This window comes from Mobula birostris, chromosome 7, assembly GCF_030028105.1.
Source record: "Mobula birostris isolate sMobBir1 chromosome 7, sMobBir1.hap1, whole genome shotgun sequence".
Classification (NCBI taxonomy): Eukaryota; Metazoa; Chordata; class Chondrichthyes; order Myliobatiformes; family Myliobatidae; genus Mobula; species Mobula birostris.
Window position 1 is genome coordinate 43,505,346 of NC_092376.1, and position 16,754 is coordinate 43,522,099.

General features: G+C 38.8%; 1 protein-coding gene across 4 annotated transcripts in view; it reads left to right on the forward strand.

Annotated features, from left to right (window-relative positions):
• The first annotated feature begins 567 nt into the window (after nucleotides 1–567).
• mtmr6 (myotubularin related protein 6) overlaps nucleotides 568–16,754 on the forward strand; it is a 36,955-nt gene continuing 20,768 nt past the window's right edge. For 2 of the 4 annotated variants that reach the window (XM_072263021.1, XM_072263023.1), the window contains exons 1-8: nucleotides 568–689; nucleotides 3,494–3,616; nucleotides 5,676–5,838; nucleotides 8,977–9,134; nucleotides 10,308–10,436; nucleotides 14,147–14,281; nucleotides 14,382–14,514; nucleotides 15,763–15,872. In XM_072263021.1, the coding sequence (XP_072119122.1) occupies nucleotides 666–689; nucleotides 3,494–3,616; nucleotides 5,676–5,838; nucleotides 8,977–9,134; nucleotides 10,308–10,436; nucleotides 14,147–14,281; nucleotides 14,382–14,514; nucleotides 15,763–15,872 (975 nt within the window). In that variant the 5' untranslated portion in view covers nucleotides 568–665. The other 2 variants (XM_072263024.1, XM_072263022.1) reach the window with 2 other exon arrangements.

Genomic DNA, 16,754 nt, shown 5'->3' on the forward strand with positions numbered 1-16,754 from the left:
TGCTTATGTATAGGTTTTTGTGGATTCTGTTGTATTTCTTTTCCCCTGTAAATACTTGCAAGAAAATGGATCTCGAGGTAACATATACATCCCCGATAATAAATTTGCTTTGAACTTTTATGTCATATGGAAAAAATATATGAAACCTCACATACTAAGATTGGTGGTATCTATAAATTTCTTTTCATATACTTTAAAGAATTCTAACAATTTCTTTATTATATCATCCAATTTTTATGTTAAGTGCAATGATTCGCACTTATCTAAAATTGTAATTAGTGAGATCGTGTTCACCACGTACTTGTAGCTTAAAAACCCGCTCAGTAATTGAATACAATTGCTAAAATATTTTAAGATTGTTTCCCCACCGCAGAATCAGTACGGGAAAGAAGGTAGACTTGAGGTGGCTGTCCAACCTGCTCGCTGTCTCCATAGTGATGGAGCCTCAGTTTATGGGGTCGGAACTGAAAGGTCCTCCGGGACAGGAGGCGCTGTATGAACAACCGGGGCTGCCAGCAGGAAGCCGGAAGCGAAGGCGGGAAGTTCCGGCTCTGGGAGGTGGGGACAGTGCAGTGGGAGTGGTGGCTTATCAGTTCCTTGTGCAGGGAAGGTTGGATTGAAAATAACATCCGTTTCCTCGTTGTGTGTAATTTCCCTCAGTGAATATGGAGCATATTAGAACTCCGAAGGTCGGTGTTATCAATCTAAACTTTTTTTGGTGTGGATTTGTTTTCTCATTTAATGGTTATTTCGGGCCTTAGCAGAGCCGCTGAATCTCAAGGCATCGGTAATTAGGTCGGTACTAGAACTACCTGCTATAAATGTGTGCCTAGATGGGCGAAGCATTTAAGTAAAACATCCTTCAGTATAAATACCTTTCATGTTCTTACAACTTCGTGATTCGAGGTTATCAGGTTCGCTATGTCAAATGCTAAACTACATCCAGACCGCTGGCTGTTCCTTCACTCTGGGTAATTCTAGATAAAGAATTTTTAGGCATACATTTATTAATCGGTCTGTGACAAACTCCACAAAAACGAGGCGTCGCTCAAGTTATCTTTACCAGATTGGAAAGTGGAGCGTTTAGAAACCAGAAATCAGGTGGTTTGTGTGGCTAGCCGGATTTTCGCAATGAGAATTGCGTTGCTTCTTAGAAGGGAGAAGCTATTTTTTTTATTCTGCTCCAATTCTCCTATTAAAATATCTTAAGCTTTTATTATTTGTTAAATCGAAGTTAGATTTGACAGGTCAATTCTACTTATATTGAGAACGTGTCGCAAGAAAATTGACGCAGGCATTTTAACTCCACTTTTGATTAATTGCTAAAAGGCGAGATTTTTGTGCTTAATTCAGTGGTCTCAGTAATTTATTAGTTAGATTTGATATGTTAATTGCTTCCAAATAGCTGTTTAGTTCTGTTATGAAATGAGCAGAGTGCATAAAGGCAATTTGAACATTGCCTTCCATACCTGTCACAGACCTTTTAATTCCACATTTTTTTTCTATAAATCTCTTTAGAGCCTTATTAGAGTCAATAGTCATGAGCCTGCCTTTTTATAAAAAGAAAGTACTTGCTGGGAAAGAAACCAATATTCTTGTTTGTAAACGATATTAAATTAAATTAAAACGAAATTAAATTCCTGGCACTGGAAGTGCACAAACTGCTTTTAGATTTCTAAAAGGCAGCAGTATCAGTCTAATGTGGCTATAGATCGTGTTCATAGTGATGTAGGAAAATCATGTTTATTCACTGATTTGCAGCAGTGATCAAGAACCAAGCCTTTTTATGAGGTCACTGCACAATGAGGATATCTACGGCTGTAGAACTAGGCATATTTGAGAACTTGTTGAAGGGCATCATTCTCTCCTTGAGCCGTTATCAGAATCAGGTGTAATAACACCAGCATATGTTGTGAAGTTTGTTAACTTAGCGACAGCAGTACAACACAATACATGATAAATATAGAGAAAAATAAATCAATTACAGTCAGTATATATGTATATTAAATAATCAAAATTAAAAGTGGAGCTGTCTAATTTTACAACTTTTCGTTGCTGCTTTCAATCTTGTGCAGTAGCCACCCCCCCCCCCACACCAGACAGTGATGCAGCCTGTCAGAATGCTCTCCATGGTACATCTGTAGAAGTTTCCAAGTGTTTTAGGTGACAAACTAAATCTCCTCAAACTCTTGATGAAATATAGCCGCTGACTTGCCTTTTTTATAGCTGCATCGATATGTTGGGACCAGGTTAGATCCTCAGAGATCTTGACACCCAGGAACTTGAAATTGTTTGCTCTTTCTCCACTTCTGATCCACTTATGAGGATTGGTTTGTCTTCCCTCATCCTACCTTCTCTGAAGTCCACAATCAGCTTTTTTGGTCTTACTGACATTGAGGGCAGGGTTGTTGCTGTGTCACCACTCAAGTAGCTGGTATATCTTACGCCTGTACACCCTTTCATCTCCATCTGAGATTCTACCAACAAAGGTTGTATCAGCAGCAAATTTATAGATGGTATTTGGGCTTGGGCTCAGGCGGTCTTCTGATTGTCCAAACATTTGATGAAGAGGGTGCAAAGGGCTAATTTTTTAACATAGTTGTCAATTAATACATAGAAATAATCACTGACTGAGCATCTATGTTATATAGGATTATGCTGTAATTAGATTCCTTTTGCCAAGTTACCCCTACCCTAGCACCATTGTTTTTTTTAATATTAGCAGGTTAGAGGCAGAAAATGCTTGAGCAAGGGGAACTGGCATTACAGGCTGTAGGCAGAGTTGTCTATAGTTAGTTCACAGCATAGGAATTATTGGGATGTCAGTGGATCTAATAATCTTAAAAAGGATTTCACAACAAATGCACCAATTGTGATTTGAATAAAATATATTTTTTGCATAATATGGGAGTGAACTAGATATTTTAAAATAATCTCAGTGATGAATAGCAAAAGGTCACTCCTCACACCTGGAATACGTGGCTTCCCTTATTTCATGGCAGCAATCCTGATTTCCACCCTGGCTGCTACAACTCTGGGGGAGAAGTGGGACCGGCTGGATTGCTTGTGCATAGTCTTGGTGTAGTCTCGTTCAACTGCGGCTATTCTTGACGCTCCATCATTTCTTGCTGCTACAACCTAGCAAAAGTTTTTATTCTTGTTTTTCCCCTTGCATATAAATTTACATACTGTAATGTTGCCACTTCTAGAAAAAGCTGTTGAGAACATTCAGTTGCCCTATTATACCAGTGGTGCCACTCCTGTTAATTGAGTAATTGTGTTTTTGTCTGCATTGTAAGTTAGAAGTATTCACATCTCTGAAGTCCATTACGTTATCCTGCAGCAGAGCATTGTAACAGTGACTTTACCTAATGATAGTTTAATTGGCTATAAAATACTGTGTCCAGAAAGATGCAACGAATTCAATGCCTTTTATTCTTCACCTATTACTGCTTTTATTTGTCAGATTTTTTTTTCTTGCATTTTTTTTTAGGTGGAACAGGTGAAGTTATTGGATCGCTTTGGAAGTAATAAGTCAGTTATTGGAACTTTGTATCTGACTGCAAGCCATTTAATTTATAGAGAGTCAACTACAGTCAATCCAAAGGAAATTTGGGTATGGTTCTTAAAATGTGCATATGCTTGATGTTTTTAACTTTTGTCAGAAAATTTCTAATTTTTTAAAACTTTAAGGAAAATTGCAACAGTGGAGTAAAGTAGAAGATATGTACAAAGTGACATGATAAGTCTACATTTTTTCACTTTTTGTTAGTGTAAGCTGATGAAATACATTTTGCGTAAACACAGTATTGTAAAAAAAAATATTTTTAGACAATTTTCTTTGAACAATGTGTCTGTCATTGCGTAATTTTTCACTCCCTCCTTTAGGGTGCCATGCAATAGACTGTTTCACTGAATCAGAGTTATGGCACAGAAACAAGGCCTTTGGTCCACAGTGTTCATGTCGGCTCTCAAGTACCCATCAATATTAATCTCTTTTTCTTGGTTTGTAACCTTTCATGCCCTGTCCTGATGCTCCTTAAATGTTCTGGGCAGCAATGCTTTCAGATTGCAACCATCCTCGGAATGACACAATTCTTCCTTGAGTCACTTCTAAACATCTTCTCCCCACCCTCTTCTTAGTTTTTGATAATTGGGATGTTTCCCACTATATCTATGTTCCCTATGATTTTTGTAACCCAACAAGTCCTCTATTGGTCTGTTCCACTCTTAAGAAAAACAAATCCAATATATGTGGTCTGTCTTCATAAATGAAATACCCCATCTCAGGCAACATCCTTGTAAATCTTATCTGCACCTTCTCCAGTGCAACCATATCCTTACTATAGTGTGATAACCGGAAGAGCATGCAGTACTCCATTGCCCTAACCAATGTTTTATAAAGCTGACTCTTAACCTCCATTATATGCAGTACAATGTCTTCACCATGTGATCTATGCTGCCACTTTCACAAGCTTCTTCGGCCTGTAGGATGAAGTTTCTCAATACGCTCTCGGGGCCCACAATTCGTTGTGTATGTCTTTCCCTTATTAGTCCTCCCCATTTTGCATTATCTTGAATTTGTCAGGATATGTACTATTTGCCATTGCTTGCATATTTGATCAACCGATCAATATCTTTCTGTAACCTAAAGCTTGCCTCATTACTTTCACGACATCTGTGTGCTTAATAATCATTTATAACTAAATCAATAATATGTATGACTTTGTAAGGATCCTCGAACTGATACCTGTGAGCCGTTACTGGTCATAGGCTTCTAATCACGAAACAATACTCCTCCATTATCCTCTGCTTTCTGTCGCAAAGCTAATTTTGGATCCAATTTGCAATCTTGCCTCGACTTTTTGTAAATAGTGTAATGGTAATTGACACAAGTCTGCAGCTTTGTTTTTGGGAGGAACAAGAGCAAACTTTATTAAAGCTTCCAAAAATGTTATATTATATCTCGTGGCTCCTTGGCCATCATCCAGGACTGCAGAGTGAATGGGTGACATTTATAGAATGAGGTTGCATTGGTCACTTGCAGATCCAGGCTGGGGGAATAGACTATCCTGGTGCTTAATCCATTCCTGGAACAAGTGCCATTAACTGCCTTGACCTTCTACCAAAACCCCTGCAGGCAGTCTGCCGTGTTCACAATTTTCCAACCCACCGGCAGTTGCTGACTTTGATACAATCCTGGAGGCCAACCCCTTTGCTCATTGTCCCCTTTCACGGTCACTACTGCTATTATTTCAACTAGCACTGCTCCCACCATTCCCACGTCTTTCCCAGTCTTGTGCTCTTCTCCCACTCCTTCATGAATAGCTCTCAGGAACAGAGTATGCAAGGGAATCGTGAACAAGAGACATAATACAGATAAGGAGCAGTTACTTAAAAGAGTGGTGCGTAGAAATTTCTTCTTGCTGGGGATGGTAACTTTGGAACTCTCAATCTTGGGAGGTGGAGGAAACTGGATTGTTCAAAGTTTCTAAAGTGGAACCAGGTAAATACTTGATAAATTTAGGAATAGAGGGGCACAGAAGAAGGGTTAAGGCCAGCATAGGTCAATCATGAACATACTAAGCATTGGGAAGGGCTTGAAGGGCCAGATGGCATACCACTGCTTCTCTTCTCTTGTGTTCTTATTTCTACTTTTCATTTCTATTCTTCAGATAATGCATCATCACATTGCTGTAGTGGAGAAACTCCCTCTGACAACAGTTGGGTGCCCGCTGGCAATTCGGTGTAAGAATTTTCGTGTCATTTATTTCGTCATTCCGAGAGAAAGGGACTGTCATGATATTTACAACTCTCTACTTAAGCTCTCACGACCGGGTATGTATGTTTCCCAAAAGCAAATTGCTTCAGATGCTAAAGCTTTGAATTAAAGGAGAAAGCAAATGAAATAGCCATCGTCGTGTAGCATCAGTGGGTGGAAAGATGGATTAATGTGTCTTTTGTCTTAATGCTTTGGGCTGATATCTTTTCATTAGAACTATAAGGTCATTGACCTGAAACGTAACTCTTTTTGCTCTCTTCATAAGTACTGCCTGACCTGCAAAATATTTCCAACATTTTTGTGATATTTTTCAGGAATGAATGTTTGAAAATTAAAACTCGGAAAGCATTTAAAGTTATTAAAGTTAAATAAGTCTTGTTATTTATTAGACATATCCATTTGGGGGATATGTTGTGTTAAGTTTTAAATTTGGCATTGCGCAATATAAGGTTCGTATGCTAATTGTGATAAACCTTATAGGTTGGAATAATAATTTTGTAATTTGAATTTAGTGACTGCTTTGAATAAGCAAGTCCAAACCAAAAAAGGATAAGGTTAATACAAGGGATCCAGCTAAAAAAGATCATGCCTGAATAGGTACTCAGTGAACTGCAGTCATTCATGTTTCTAAATTCAAAAATGCACTGTTCACTGAGAAAATCTTCCTATCTCATGAATTTTAATGAAGATCTATAAAGTCACTCATCTCAAAGAGCACATAAGAACTTACCCTTCTGTGCCTGAACTTGCACCATCGCCAGTTATATCTGAAACAGCATTGTAAAGTTAGTCATTGTTTTATCCTGGTTTTCTCTGTCTATTTTGGTTCCATTTGATGAAAACATACAGCAGTAAAAGAGGTACTTAAGCCCAGCAGATCCATGTCAAACTTCAAGAATTCATTTGTACCAATCCCAGTACGTGATCCACAGTCTTCTGTGACTTGGTGTTTCAAGTGTTCATCTAGATAATTTTTTTAAATGTTGTGGGAGTACTTGCCTTCATCACCTTCTCAGGCAGTGAGTTCCAGATTGCAACCACAACCACCCTCTGGGTGAAAGAAACCTTCTTCAGATCCTCTTTAACCTTCCATCTCCTCTCATTAAACCTATGCCCATTGATATCAGATATTTCTGTTAAGGAAGAAAGTTTATTTCTATCCAGCCCATCGATAGCTCCCAAAATTTTGTATTGCTGTATTGGGTTGGGTTAGGCTTCCTCTATTCCAAGAAAACCTAACTCAGCCTCTCCTCAAAATTAAACAACTATGTCCTAACCAACATCTGGTATGTTTCCTCTACAGACTTTTATCTGACAAGACTCTTGTTATCCAAACAAAAACAAGATCAGCCTCCAATCTTTCCCAGCAACTAAATTTGTTCAGCTCTGTTCAGCTGGAAGTCATGTTGAGAATGTTATAGAATACTGGATGGGTGCAACTCCAACAACTCTTGAAGCTCAACAACATGCAGGTCAAAGCAGGCTCTGATAGACACCCAGTCTGTCACCTTAAACATTAAGTCTCACGCCCAGATCAGCAAGGCTGCTGAGTAGACCAACTGAAAGAAGCACTGCTGCATCCTGTCAAGGCTTCTTCTCAAACCCTCAATCACTCCTACTGAAACAGAGGAAGGCAGCAGACCTCCAAGTATACCGTATATTCCAGAGTATAAGCCGACCACCCATTTTCAAGGTTAAAAAAGTGACTTTTTCATGTTACCTTTGTATAAGCCACCCTCTTTTTTTTTTAGACGTTTTTGATTTAACCAGAAAAGATCAAGATCTCACATGCCGGTTCTCAGCTTTGCCAGATCCAGAACCTGGAAATTTTGTGAACCAGTACCTGCTAAGAAAGCAGGCCTACACATTATAGGGTGTTATAAGCGAATTAGGGAGGGAAATTTTGGATTAGGTCTCCAATGGTAAAGAATCCTCTGGAATGTAATCCCTGTGAAACCATTTAGCGCCCGTTGTAATCTTGTTAAAACATAACACGGGGTGGCGGGATCAGTACGTGTACTCAATATTGAGTTTACGACCACCATGTACAAAAGATTAAAAGGAATGCGATATGATGCTGGCTTCAAGCTGAAGGTTGTTGATTGTGCTAAAGGAATGAATAATTCTGCAGCTGCTAAGAAGTTTAGTGTAAATGAGAAACAGGTGAGAGAGTGGAGAAAGGCAGAGGGCACGCTGAAGGAAATGCCAAAGACGAAATGTGCAAACTGGGAAAATGTGCCAGTGGCCAGAACTGGAAGAAAAAGTTTTAGAGTGGCTGAATCACCAGCGATCGTCTGGATACATTGTTACCAGAGAAATGATTCGAGTTCAAGCATTGAAATGGGACCAAAAACACCGGGAGGTCAATGAAAATTTCAAAGCTATGCAAAGTTGGTGCGCCTGATTTATGAATAGACGTGATCTTGCATTGAGACCAAAAAACAAAGATTGCTCAGAAAATTCCCACGAGGTGTTGTTTACATCCAAAAACGCTGCTGGATGGACGAAGCGGGTTGCTTGAAGTGGGTTAAAGGAGTGTGGCGCCGACGTCCCGAAGGTTTCAGGAATGAAAAGTTGCCACTTGTCTGGGTCGTGTTCAAAGCGCACTTGTCAGGTGAGACAAAAGCATCATTGAAAGCTGAAAATATGGACATTGCAGTCATCCCCGGTGGTTTGATGTACGTGCTCCAGCCACTGATGTGAGTTTAAACAAACCATTCAAAGAATTCATGCGTCGACAGTGGAACGAATTTTGACTCAAAACAGCCAATAAATACGACCTGCAACACACATCAAAGTTGCTGGTGAACGCAGCAGGCCAGGCAGCATCTCTTATTTCACCATTTTATTTGAAAAACCCACCAATAAATGCGACCTATCTTCCATGTATTCGTTTTTCCAAAATTGGCACCCTCTGTATAAGCCGACCCCCTAATTTTAGGACCAAAATTTAGGGCTAAATTCTCGGCTTATACACCGGAATTTATGGTAAATTCTTCTCCGTTGCTTGGAAGAATATCTATAGCTATTTCTTTGAGTTTAAATATGGGAATTATTACCAAATGGAAGCCCAGCAGTTAGCTCAACATTATTTTGTGAAGGATAATTAAGGTTAGGCTTGTTAGAAAATCCCATTGTTTCAAAAAATCTTCAAGAATGTTCTTGAAGCATTTAAATATATTCTTCAATTTCAGTAAGGTATGAAGACCTATATGCATTCTCGTTCAATCCTAAGAAGACTGAATACGAAAGAGAAGTAGGCTGGAAGGTCATTAACTTAAATGATGAATATCGTCGTATGGGGATTCCAAATGATATCTGGCAGTTAACAGATGTAAACCGGAGTTACAAGGTAAAGGGGAACTGAAAGTTTAAAATAATTATTAAATAAGAATATTTAGTCATGTGTTAATAAGAACTTTGAATAGGAACAGGAATTTTAGCCATTGTCTTTCACCATCATCATTTCTCTTGATTCCCTATATCCAGAAATCTATCTCTATTTCGAATAAACTTAATGCCTGAACCTCCACAGTCTTCTGGATAGAGGATTCCAAAGATTCACTACTCAGTCTGTAGAAATTGATACAGTGATCCCTGGTTCTAGACAACTTGGGCAGGGGAATTGTCTTCTGTGTTTGCTGCCTGTGAAGCCCTAGAACAATTTTATAAGATTCAATGAGATGTTTCATTTTACTAAACTCTAGAGTAGGGGTTCCCAACCTGGGATCCATGGACCTGTTGATTAATGGTAGGGGTCCGTGGCATGAAAAAGATTGGGAACCCCTGCTCTAGAGAATATGGGCTTAGTCTGTTAAATTTCTCCTGGTATGGCAAACCAAACATTCTTAGAATCAGTTCATGAATCTTTACTATCTTCCCTCACTGCATACACATATTTTTAGGGTAAGGAAATCAAAAGTATGCCCAATATTCTGATGTGTGGTTAAGGCATTGGACTAGCTACCTGAAGGTCGTGAGTTCGAGCCCCAGCTGAGGGAACGTGTTGTGTCCTTGAGCAAGGCACTTAATCACACATTGCTCTGCGACAACACTGGTGCCAAGCTGTATGGGTCCTAATGCCCTTCCCTTAGACAACATCGGTGTCGTGGAGAGGGGAGACTTGCAGCATGGGCAACTTCCATACAACTTTGCCCAGGCCTGTGCCCTGGAGAGTGAAGACTTTCCAGGCGCAGATCCATGGTCTCGCAAGACTAACAGATGCCTTATTCTGATGGAGATTTAGTGTCTAATGTAAATACAACAAAACATCTTTACTTCTATGCTCACAATCCTTCCATAATAATGTTTGCCTTCCCGATTGCTTGCATAGCAATGTGTGACGAAAATGAATTATTTAAAAATTGCTCTGAAGTAGCATTCTTTCTAGTTTATTACAATTTGCTCATCAAATTAATGTTTATGTTATACCATAAAGCCATTGTTGGCAAAACTATAAAGTAACTTGAATGTTATTTTTTTTAAAAAATTTGTTTCATGATTGCCTTTGTTTTCCCATCAATAGATTTGTGACACATACCCAACAGACCTGTATGTTCCCAAAAGTGTCACCAAGCCTGTTATAGTTGGAAGTTCCAAGTTCAGGAGCAAAGGAAGATTCCCTACATTGTCCTATTTTTACCAGCAAAAGCAGGTATGATTTATAATACATTGAGGTGTGTATTCACATTCAGGTTAGACTTATTGGAGGATCCCATTGTTTATATTTTCTCCCTTGGTAATGAACCTGTTTTAAATTAGATTGACAAAGCTATATAACAAAATAAAGCAAGAAAGGATAATGAACATTGAATGAAATGATTACTAGTGTTGCAGGAGTTATTTTTCTCTAAAAAATAATAAACTAGCAAGAACAAAGTAATAACTTTAGCTATAGTTGACAAATAAGAATTTAAAAACATCTGGAGTATTGTGTGCAGTTTTGGTCCCCTAATCTGAGGAAAGACATCCTTGCCATAGAGGGAGTACAAAGAAGGTTCACCAGATTGATTCCTGGGATGGCAGGACTTTCATATGAAGAAAGACTGGATGAACTGGGCTTGTACTCGTTGGAATTTAGAAGATTGAGGGGGGATCTGATTGAAACGTATAAAATCCTAAAGGGATTGGACAGGCTAGATGCAGGAAGATTGTTCCCGATGTTGGGGAAGTCCAGAACAAGGGGTCACAGTTTGAGGATAAAGGGGAAGCCTTTTAGGACCGAGATTAGGAAAAACTTCTTCACTCAGAGAGTGGTGAATCTGTGGAATTCTCTGCCGCAGGAAGCAGTTGAGGCCAGTACATTGGCTATATTTAAGAAGGAGTTAGATATGGCCCTTGTGGCTATGGGGATCAGGGGGTATGGAGGGAAGGCTGGGGCGGGGTTCTGAGTTGGATGATCAGCCATGATCATAATAAATGGCGGTGCAGGCTCGAAGGGCCGAATGGCCTACTCCTGCACCTATTTTCTATGTTTCTATGTTTCTATATGTGAACAGGAGGCTTTCGAATAATAATTGAGTGTACTTACTAAAGAGGGTATGAGAGGACCACTTGAGAATGTTTAAAACCAGAACAAGAGCAGGCCATCTATCCACAGCAATTATCTGCCATTCATTTAGATCCTTGTTGGTCCTACACCATTTCTCCCTATTTTCTTTAATTCTTTTTATATTCTGAAATCTTTTGATCTTTTTGGGACAAATTCAACAGCAGCTGAGCCTCCACATTCTTCTAGGGTAGTGAATTTATCACTGTTTGCATAAAGGAATTTCTCTGCACTTGCCTTATCCCCTATTCTGTGACTAATCACTGATGCTAGACCTTTCAGCCAGGGGAAGGATCCAGCCTTTTTGAATTTTGTAATTTACACTGAGATTTCTCATTCTAATCTCAAGGGAGTACAAGCTGAAGCTATTCAAACACTTGTCCTGCAACAGACCTGGTATCCTTGAAACCAGCTGATGAATCTTTGTTTCAATCTATGGGATGTTTGTTCTTTTTTAGGTAAAATGGTATATAGTACTTCCTAGTATTGTCATATCAAGGCCTTACAAAATTGCAGCAAAACTTGCTTACTTGTATATTCAGATCCCTTTGTAATAAGGAATAACTTACTATTTACTTTGCTTATCATTTATGGTCTCTATGTTTTGGCTTCTACTGACTTGTTTTAAGCACTATGAGGTCTCAATGAACTACAAACCCTATTTGGTCACGCACCTTTTTAACACAATCCTCTGCTATGTTAGTTTATGAAGCAAATAGATGATCTCACGTCTTTCAATTATGTTGCAGTCTGCCATGTTTTTGTCTATTCAACAGCTTGTCTGTATCTCCTGAAGCTTCCATCTTCCCTACTCCATATTTACAAACCAAATAGCTTAGTATCATCAACAAACGGATGATATTTTGTATTTTCAGCTAAATCAAAGATTCAATGTACATGTATTATCAAAGTATGTATACAACCCTGAGATTGTCTCCCGGGCAGCCACAAAACAAAGAAACACCATGGAACCCATTTAAAATAAACAAATCAGCCAACAAGCACAGAAACAAAAGAATAAATTGTGCAAACAGCAAAAAGAGTGTAAATACACACAGAATATTAAACATCAAACCAAACAGTCGCCAAAACATTCCAAGAACCACAGCCATCAAGTTAATTCAATTTAATGCTATGTCATTGACTGCATGTCTCAGCCACAGAGTTAGTTCTTCACTGAAGCTCCTTGATTAAATTTTGCAAACTGCAAAATGGGGTAACCAGAAACACATTGAACATTAGATGCAGCGTCTTCCAAAAATGAATTCACAACCACAGAGCATGTTCAGCGCTGGAGGACATTAAACATCAAACCATGAAGTCCCCAGGAAAAAAAAAGTCCTTCAACCACAAGCCAGGTTGCCAAGTCAATCAAACTTACACCTTCCTCTGGCAGCAGCAAAAGGAAGACTGGTCAAACGCAGACATATGTCACTGAACCCCTCTCATCCTCAGATCTCCTCCTCGTCAATTTCAATCTTTCTCAATGTTTTAGTCGGCGAGGAGTAATGGATTCAATCATGGAAACGATGGCTGCACAGTCTAAACTCAACCTTGCCAAATTCTCCAGGATATAGCAAAAGTGCCAGATCACTCAGTTGGTCCAAAAATAAATCAACAAAATTACCATTATAGGTTACAATTGATCGCTGTTCAGGGGATGAAGCATATTTAGAAGTAGTAGCAGAGAAATAGTTTCATGAGCTGTTTGCAGAAGGTCGTTGGCACTATCGGCGATCTAGTAAATCCATTGTGTGAGGCTGTTAGAATATTTGGGAGGGGAGAATTGCATTTTAATTTAAGATTTTTTGCTACATTAAGAGTGCCATATAAATGCATATTGTTGTTGCCATGTTAAAAAGGCAGTCTTCAGAATTGCATGATGCTTTTTCCAAGGGGAGAAGGGTCATTCTGTAGTATCCTGATAGCATTTATTGTTTAAACAGCACAAAAAAAATCAGTTAGTAAACTCATCTGACATCTGTACAAATTGGTTCTCATGTCGCTCTTGAAGTTGTGTATTTAAAAAGTAATTCATTCTATGTACTGTATAGCATACAAGCTCCTCGGCTTAGTCTCTCAGCAAATTTGAAACAGGAAAGCAGGTTGAGAATTAAAACAGAGTCACGTGGCCATGGCTTTGCCTGAAGAATGTCCCAGATTTAGGTCGTTCGTTCCCCAGTGGGAAGGCAGACATGCTGCTTTTTACATTGGATTAAATAAATTTATCTGACAGCTTCTAGGTTACCATTCTTTCCCTTTTGCACCAGTGAAGCATAATAAACAGCTTGTTTCTGTTTCTATAGTAGTTTTCACAGAAATGATAAACTTATCCACTAGTTATCCATTCAAGTTCACAACATAAAGGGCTTTCTTAAACTTCTTTACGCAATAGAGATTGATACTGTTAGAAGCAAGGTTTGATTCAAAGTCCAGGTTTACAAGAAGGTTCTTTGAGAACTGTTTGTAACCTGAACTATTCATAAGTCAGAAAACAAATGAATGTGCGGGAAGGAATCACAGAAGTAGCTGTGGGGTGAGAAGTCCTGCGGAAATGCCTTGCAACAACTGGCAAAACCATCCCGATCCACCTTCCCCCCCCTCCAAAATGCTAGTTCATATGTATGGGTTTCCATAAGTCGGGTGTTCGGAACTGGAGGAGGACTTTTACGAGTAAAATAGTCATCTTATATCTGCTAAACTTGTCACATACTGTATGTAAATGAGATGGGACACTTAACAGAGTAGTGTCTGAATTTGTCTTCTACATTGTTAGATGTTAAACAAGTTGATAATACATTTTTTTTCTCTTTCAGGCTGCTATATGCAGATGCAGCCAGCCATTATCTGGCTTCAGTGCTAGGTGTCTGGAAGATGAAAACATGCTGCAAGCTATAAGTAAAGCCAACCCCAACAGTCACTTCATGTATGTAATGGATACAAGGCCAAAGGTGTGTGTCAATTTTACAATTTCATTTCTCATTTGTTGCACGACCTTGTTTATCATAGATCTACAGCAGGTTTTATGAACTGTCACATTTTATTTTACAGCTGAATGCAATGGCAAATCGAGCTGCAGGTAAAGGATATGAAAATGAAGATAATTATTCCAATATCAGGTTCCAGTTTTTTGGGATTGAGAATATTCATGTAATGAGAGCGAGCTTGCAGAAAGTCAGTGAAGGTAAGTTTTAGTAACTTTCTCATATCAACATGACAAAATGGAATCCTGTAAGTGTACGTACTTTTTTCCCCTATCTTCTACATTTGAAGATAATGAATTATGCAGTTTTATTCCAAAAGCATTGAAGTTTTTCAGTATTCTTTCTGGCAAGACAAAATGGCAAATTCAAATTTTCTTGAAAAACTCATTCAAGGTTGAATTCAAACTGCAGGCTATTTGAATTCAACCTATTTAGTTTTCCAACAAAGGCCACCAGACATCATTCTGGAGCTTACCATAATTATTTGTTCAATATTTTGAATTTCATAACCAATCTTAGGCAATCTGAAAAAAAAATTCTGTTTTTCTTGCTGAGCTCAACCTGGGACATGGTTGTGAATGACAAAGTTGCTCACCTTAAAATAACACCACTGGGTATTTCAGGTAATGTTAAATTCTCCTCGAAATTTCTCCTTTTCCAGGGAATCATATTCATAAGTTTGCTGTTGCATTGTTATTTGGATGACCTGCTCTTCCTCAAGCCATTGGTTAATTGGTCATTTGAGGGAGATGCAGGAAAGTATGTGATACTCCCCTGACGGAATATTTTCTTTCAGTTTTCCTCCAGTCGGTTACAACTTCAGCTTTGTTCATTTTAGTGTAACTTTGACTTGGTACTAAATAGAATGAGGTATTGCATCTACATCTTCTCATTTGATGCTCCTGCATATTTGTCATCTTTGCATCCAAGTTACTTAGCACTTCATCAGTGTTGGAAGGCATTATGGACAATGGGATTTATTTACATTTGACAAAGCAAAGACTGATGAGGAGTAGTCAGCGTGAGAAATGTGCATGAGAAATCGTTATCTCATAGATTTTAGCAAGGGATTTGACGAGGTTGTAGGCTGGTCCAAAAGGTTAGAACATTTGGGATCCAGACCAATTTAGTAAGTTGGATACATTTTCTTGGTGGTAAAAGGCAAAGGGTAGTGGTGGAGGGTTGTTTTTCACATTGTAGACCTGTGACTGGCCACAGGCATCAGTCCTGTGTTGTCATGTATATTAGTGATTAGGATGAGATTTTAGGCAGAGTGATTTGTAAGCTTGATATAATGCAGAGTTTATGTTGAGGGAGATTCTCTTATGTTGCGTTGTGAAGGATAAAGCAAAGCTTATAGTTGAAAAAGCAAAAAATGTGTTGCTATTATCAAATGCGCAAGCTTAAAAGAAAATTCTGAATTGTACTGAATATAAACTTTTTTTTAGTGTGTGGAACCAAAGCTTTAACTTCAAGTGACTTCCTGAGTGGTTTGGAGAGCTCCGGATGGCTTCGTCACATAAAAGCTATATTGGATGCTGGTGTACAGCTTGCTAAAGTATGTGTTATTTCATTATACATTTTTAACTTCAATTTTTCTTGCAGAAAGGAAATAATTTAATCTTTTAATTTAGCGTGAAAGGGAAAACTAATACCTGATAAAATGTAAATGGGTGCACAAAAGTTTCCAAAGCTAAAATAGTTCTCTCCTATTTTAAATCTTTTCCTCTTTGTCTTCTTCTTCTTAAGCCTATCACCCCTACTGAGGCAGAGGCTGCCAACTGTTGCTTGCCAGAGTCCTCTGTCATGGACTGATAGAAATTTGATCCGCTCTGTGGCTTCTGCTTTCACTACACAACTTTATACGTCTTCTAGGCAAAGATTTTTCCTCTTCCAGGAATGAGGTCTTGGAGCTTCTGTTGGTGTTTATGTAGCTCTAGGTTTTTTTATGGGATGGGGTTGCGAGTCCCAGTCCCAACCCTCCTCCTTTTGCAGCTGGGCTTGGGACTGTTCACGGTGGACTTAAAACTTTTCTTTCCTTATTGATTTTGCCCATCTCACTGCTGACAAAATAAGCTTCGCATGAAAGTTGGTGGACCATGCTTCTGTAGCAACATCACAAGGAAGCCTACCCTAATTGTTCCCACACTTCTATATACAAAATAATATTAGGAGCAAGAACTTGTATCATCCTTCTCTCATCCCCACTCTTGAAAAGGTCAAGAGACCCAGCATAGGATGTTGAATGATTCTGGCATCTTGGCTGAGCTATTGCTTTCCATGATTAGTGACCTAAGGAAGCATAAGGTTGTTTAGACTAGAGCCTCACCCTAAACTTGGTTTATGTGACAAACCATCAGTTCTGCAATTCATTTGGTTTCTTCTCTGAAGCATGCACTTTAGTATGGATTAAAATTTGATCTCTGGAAAAGAATATCTC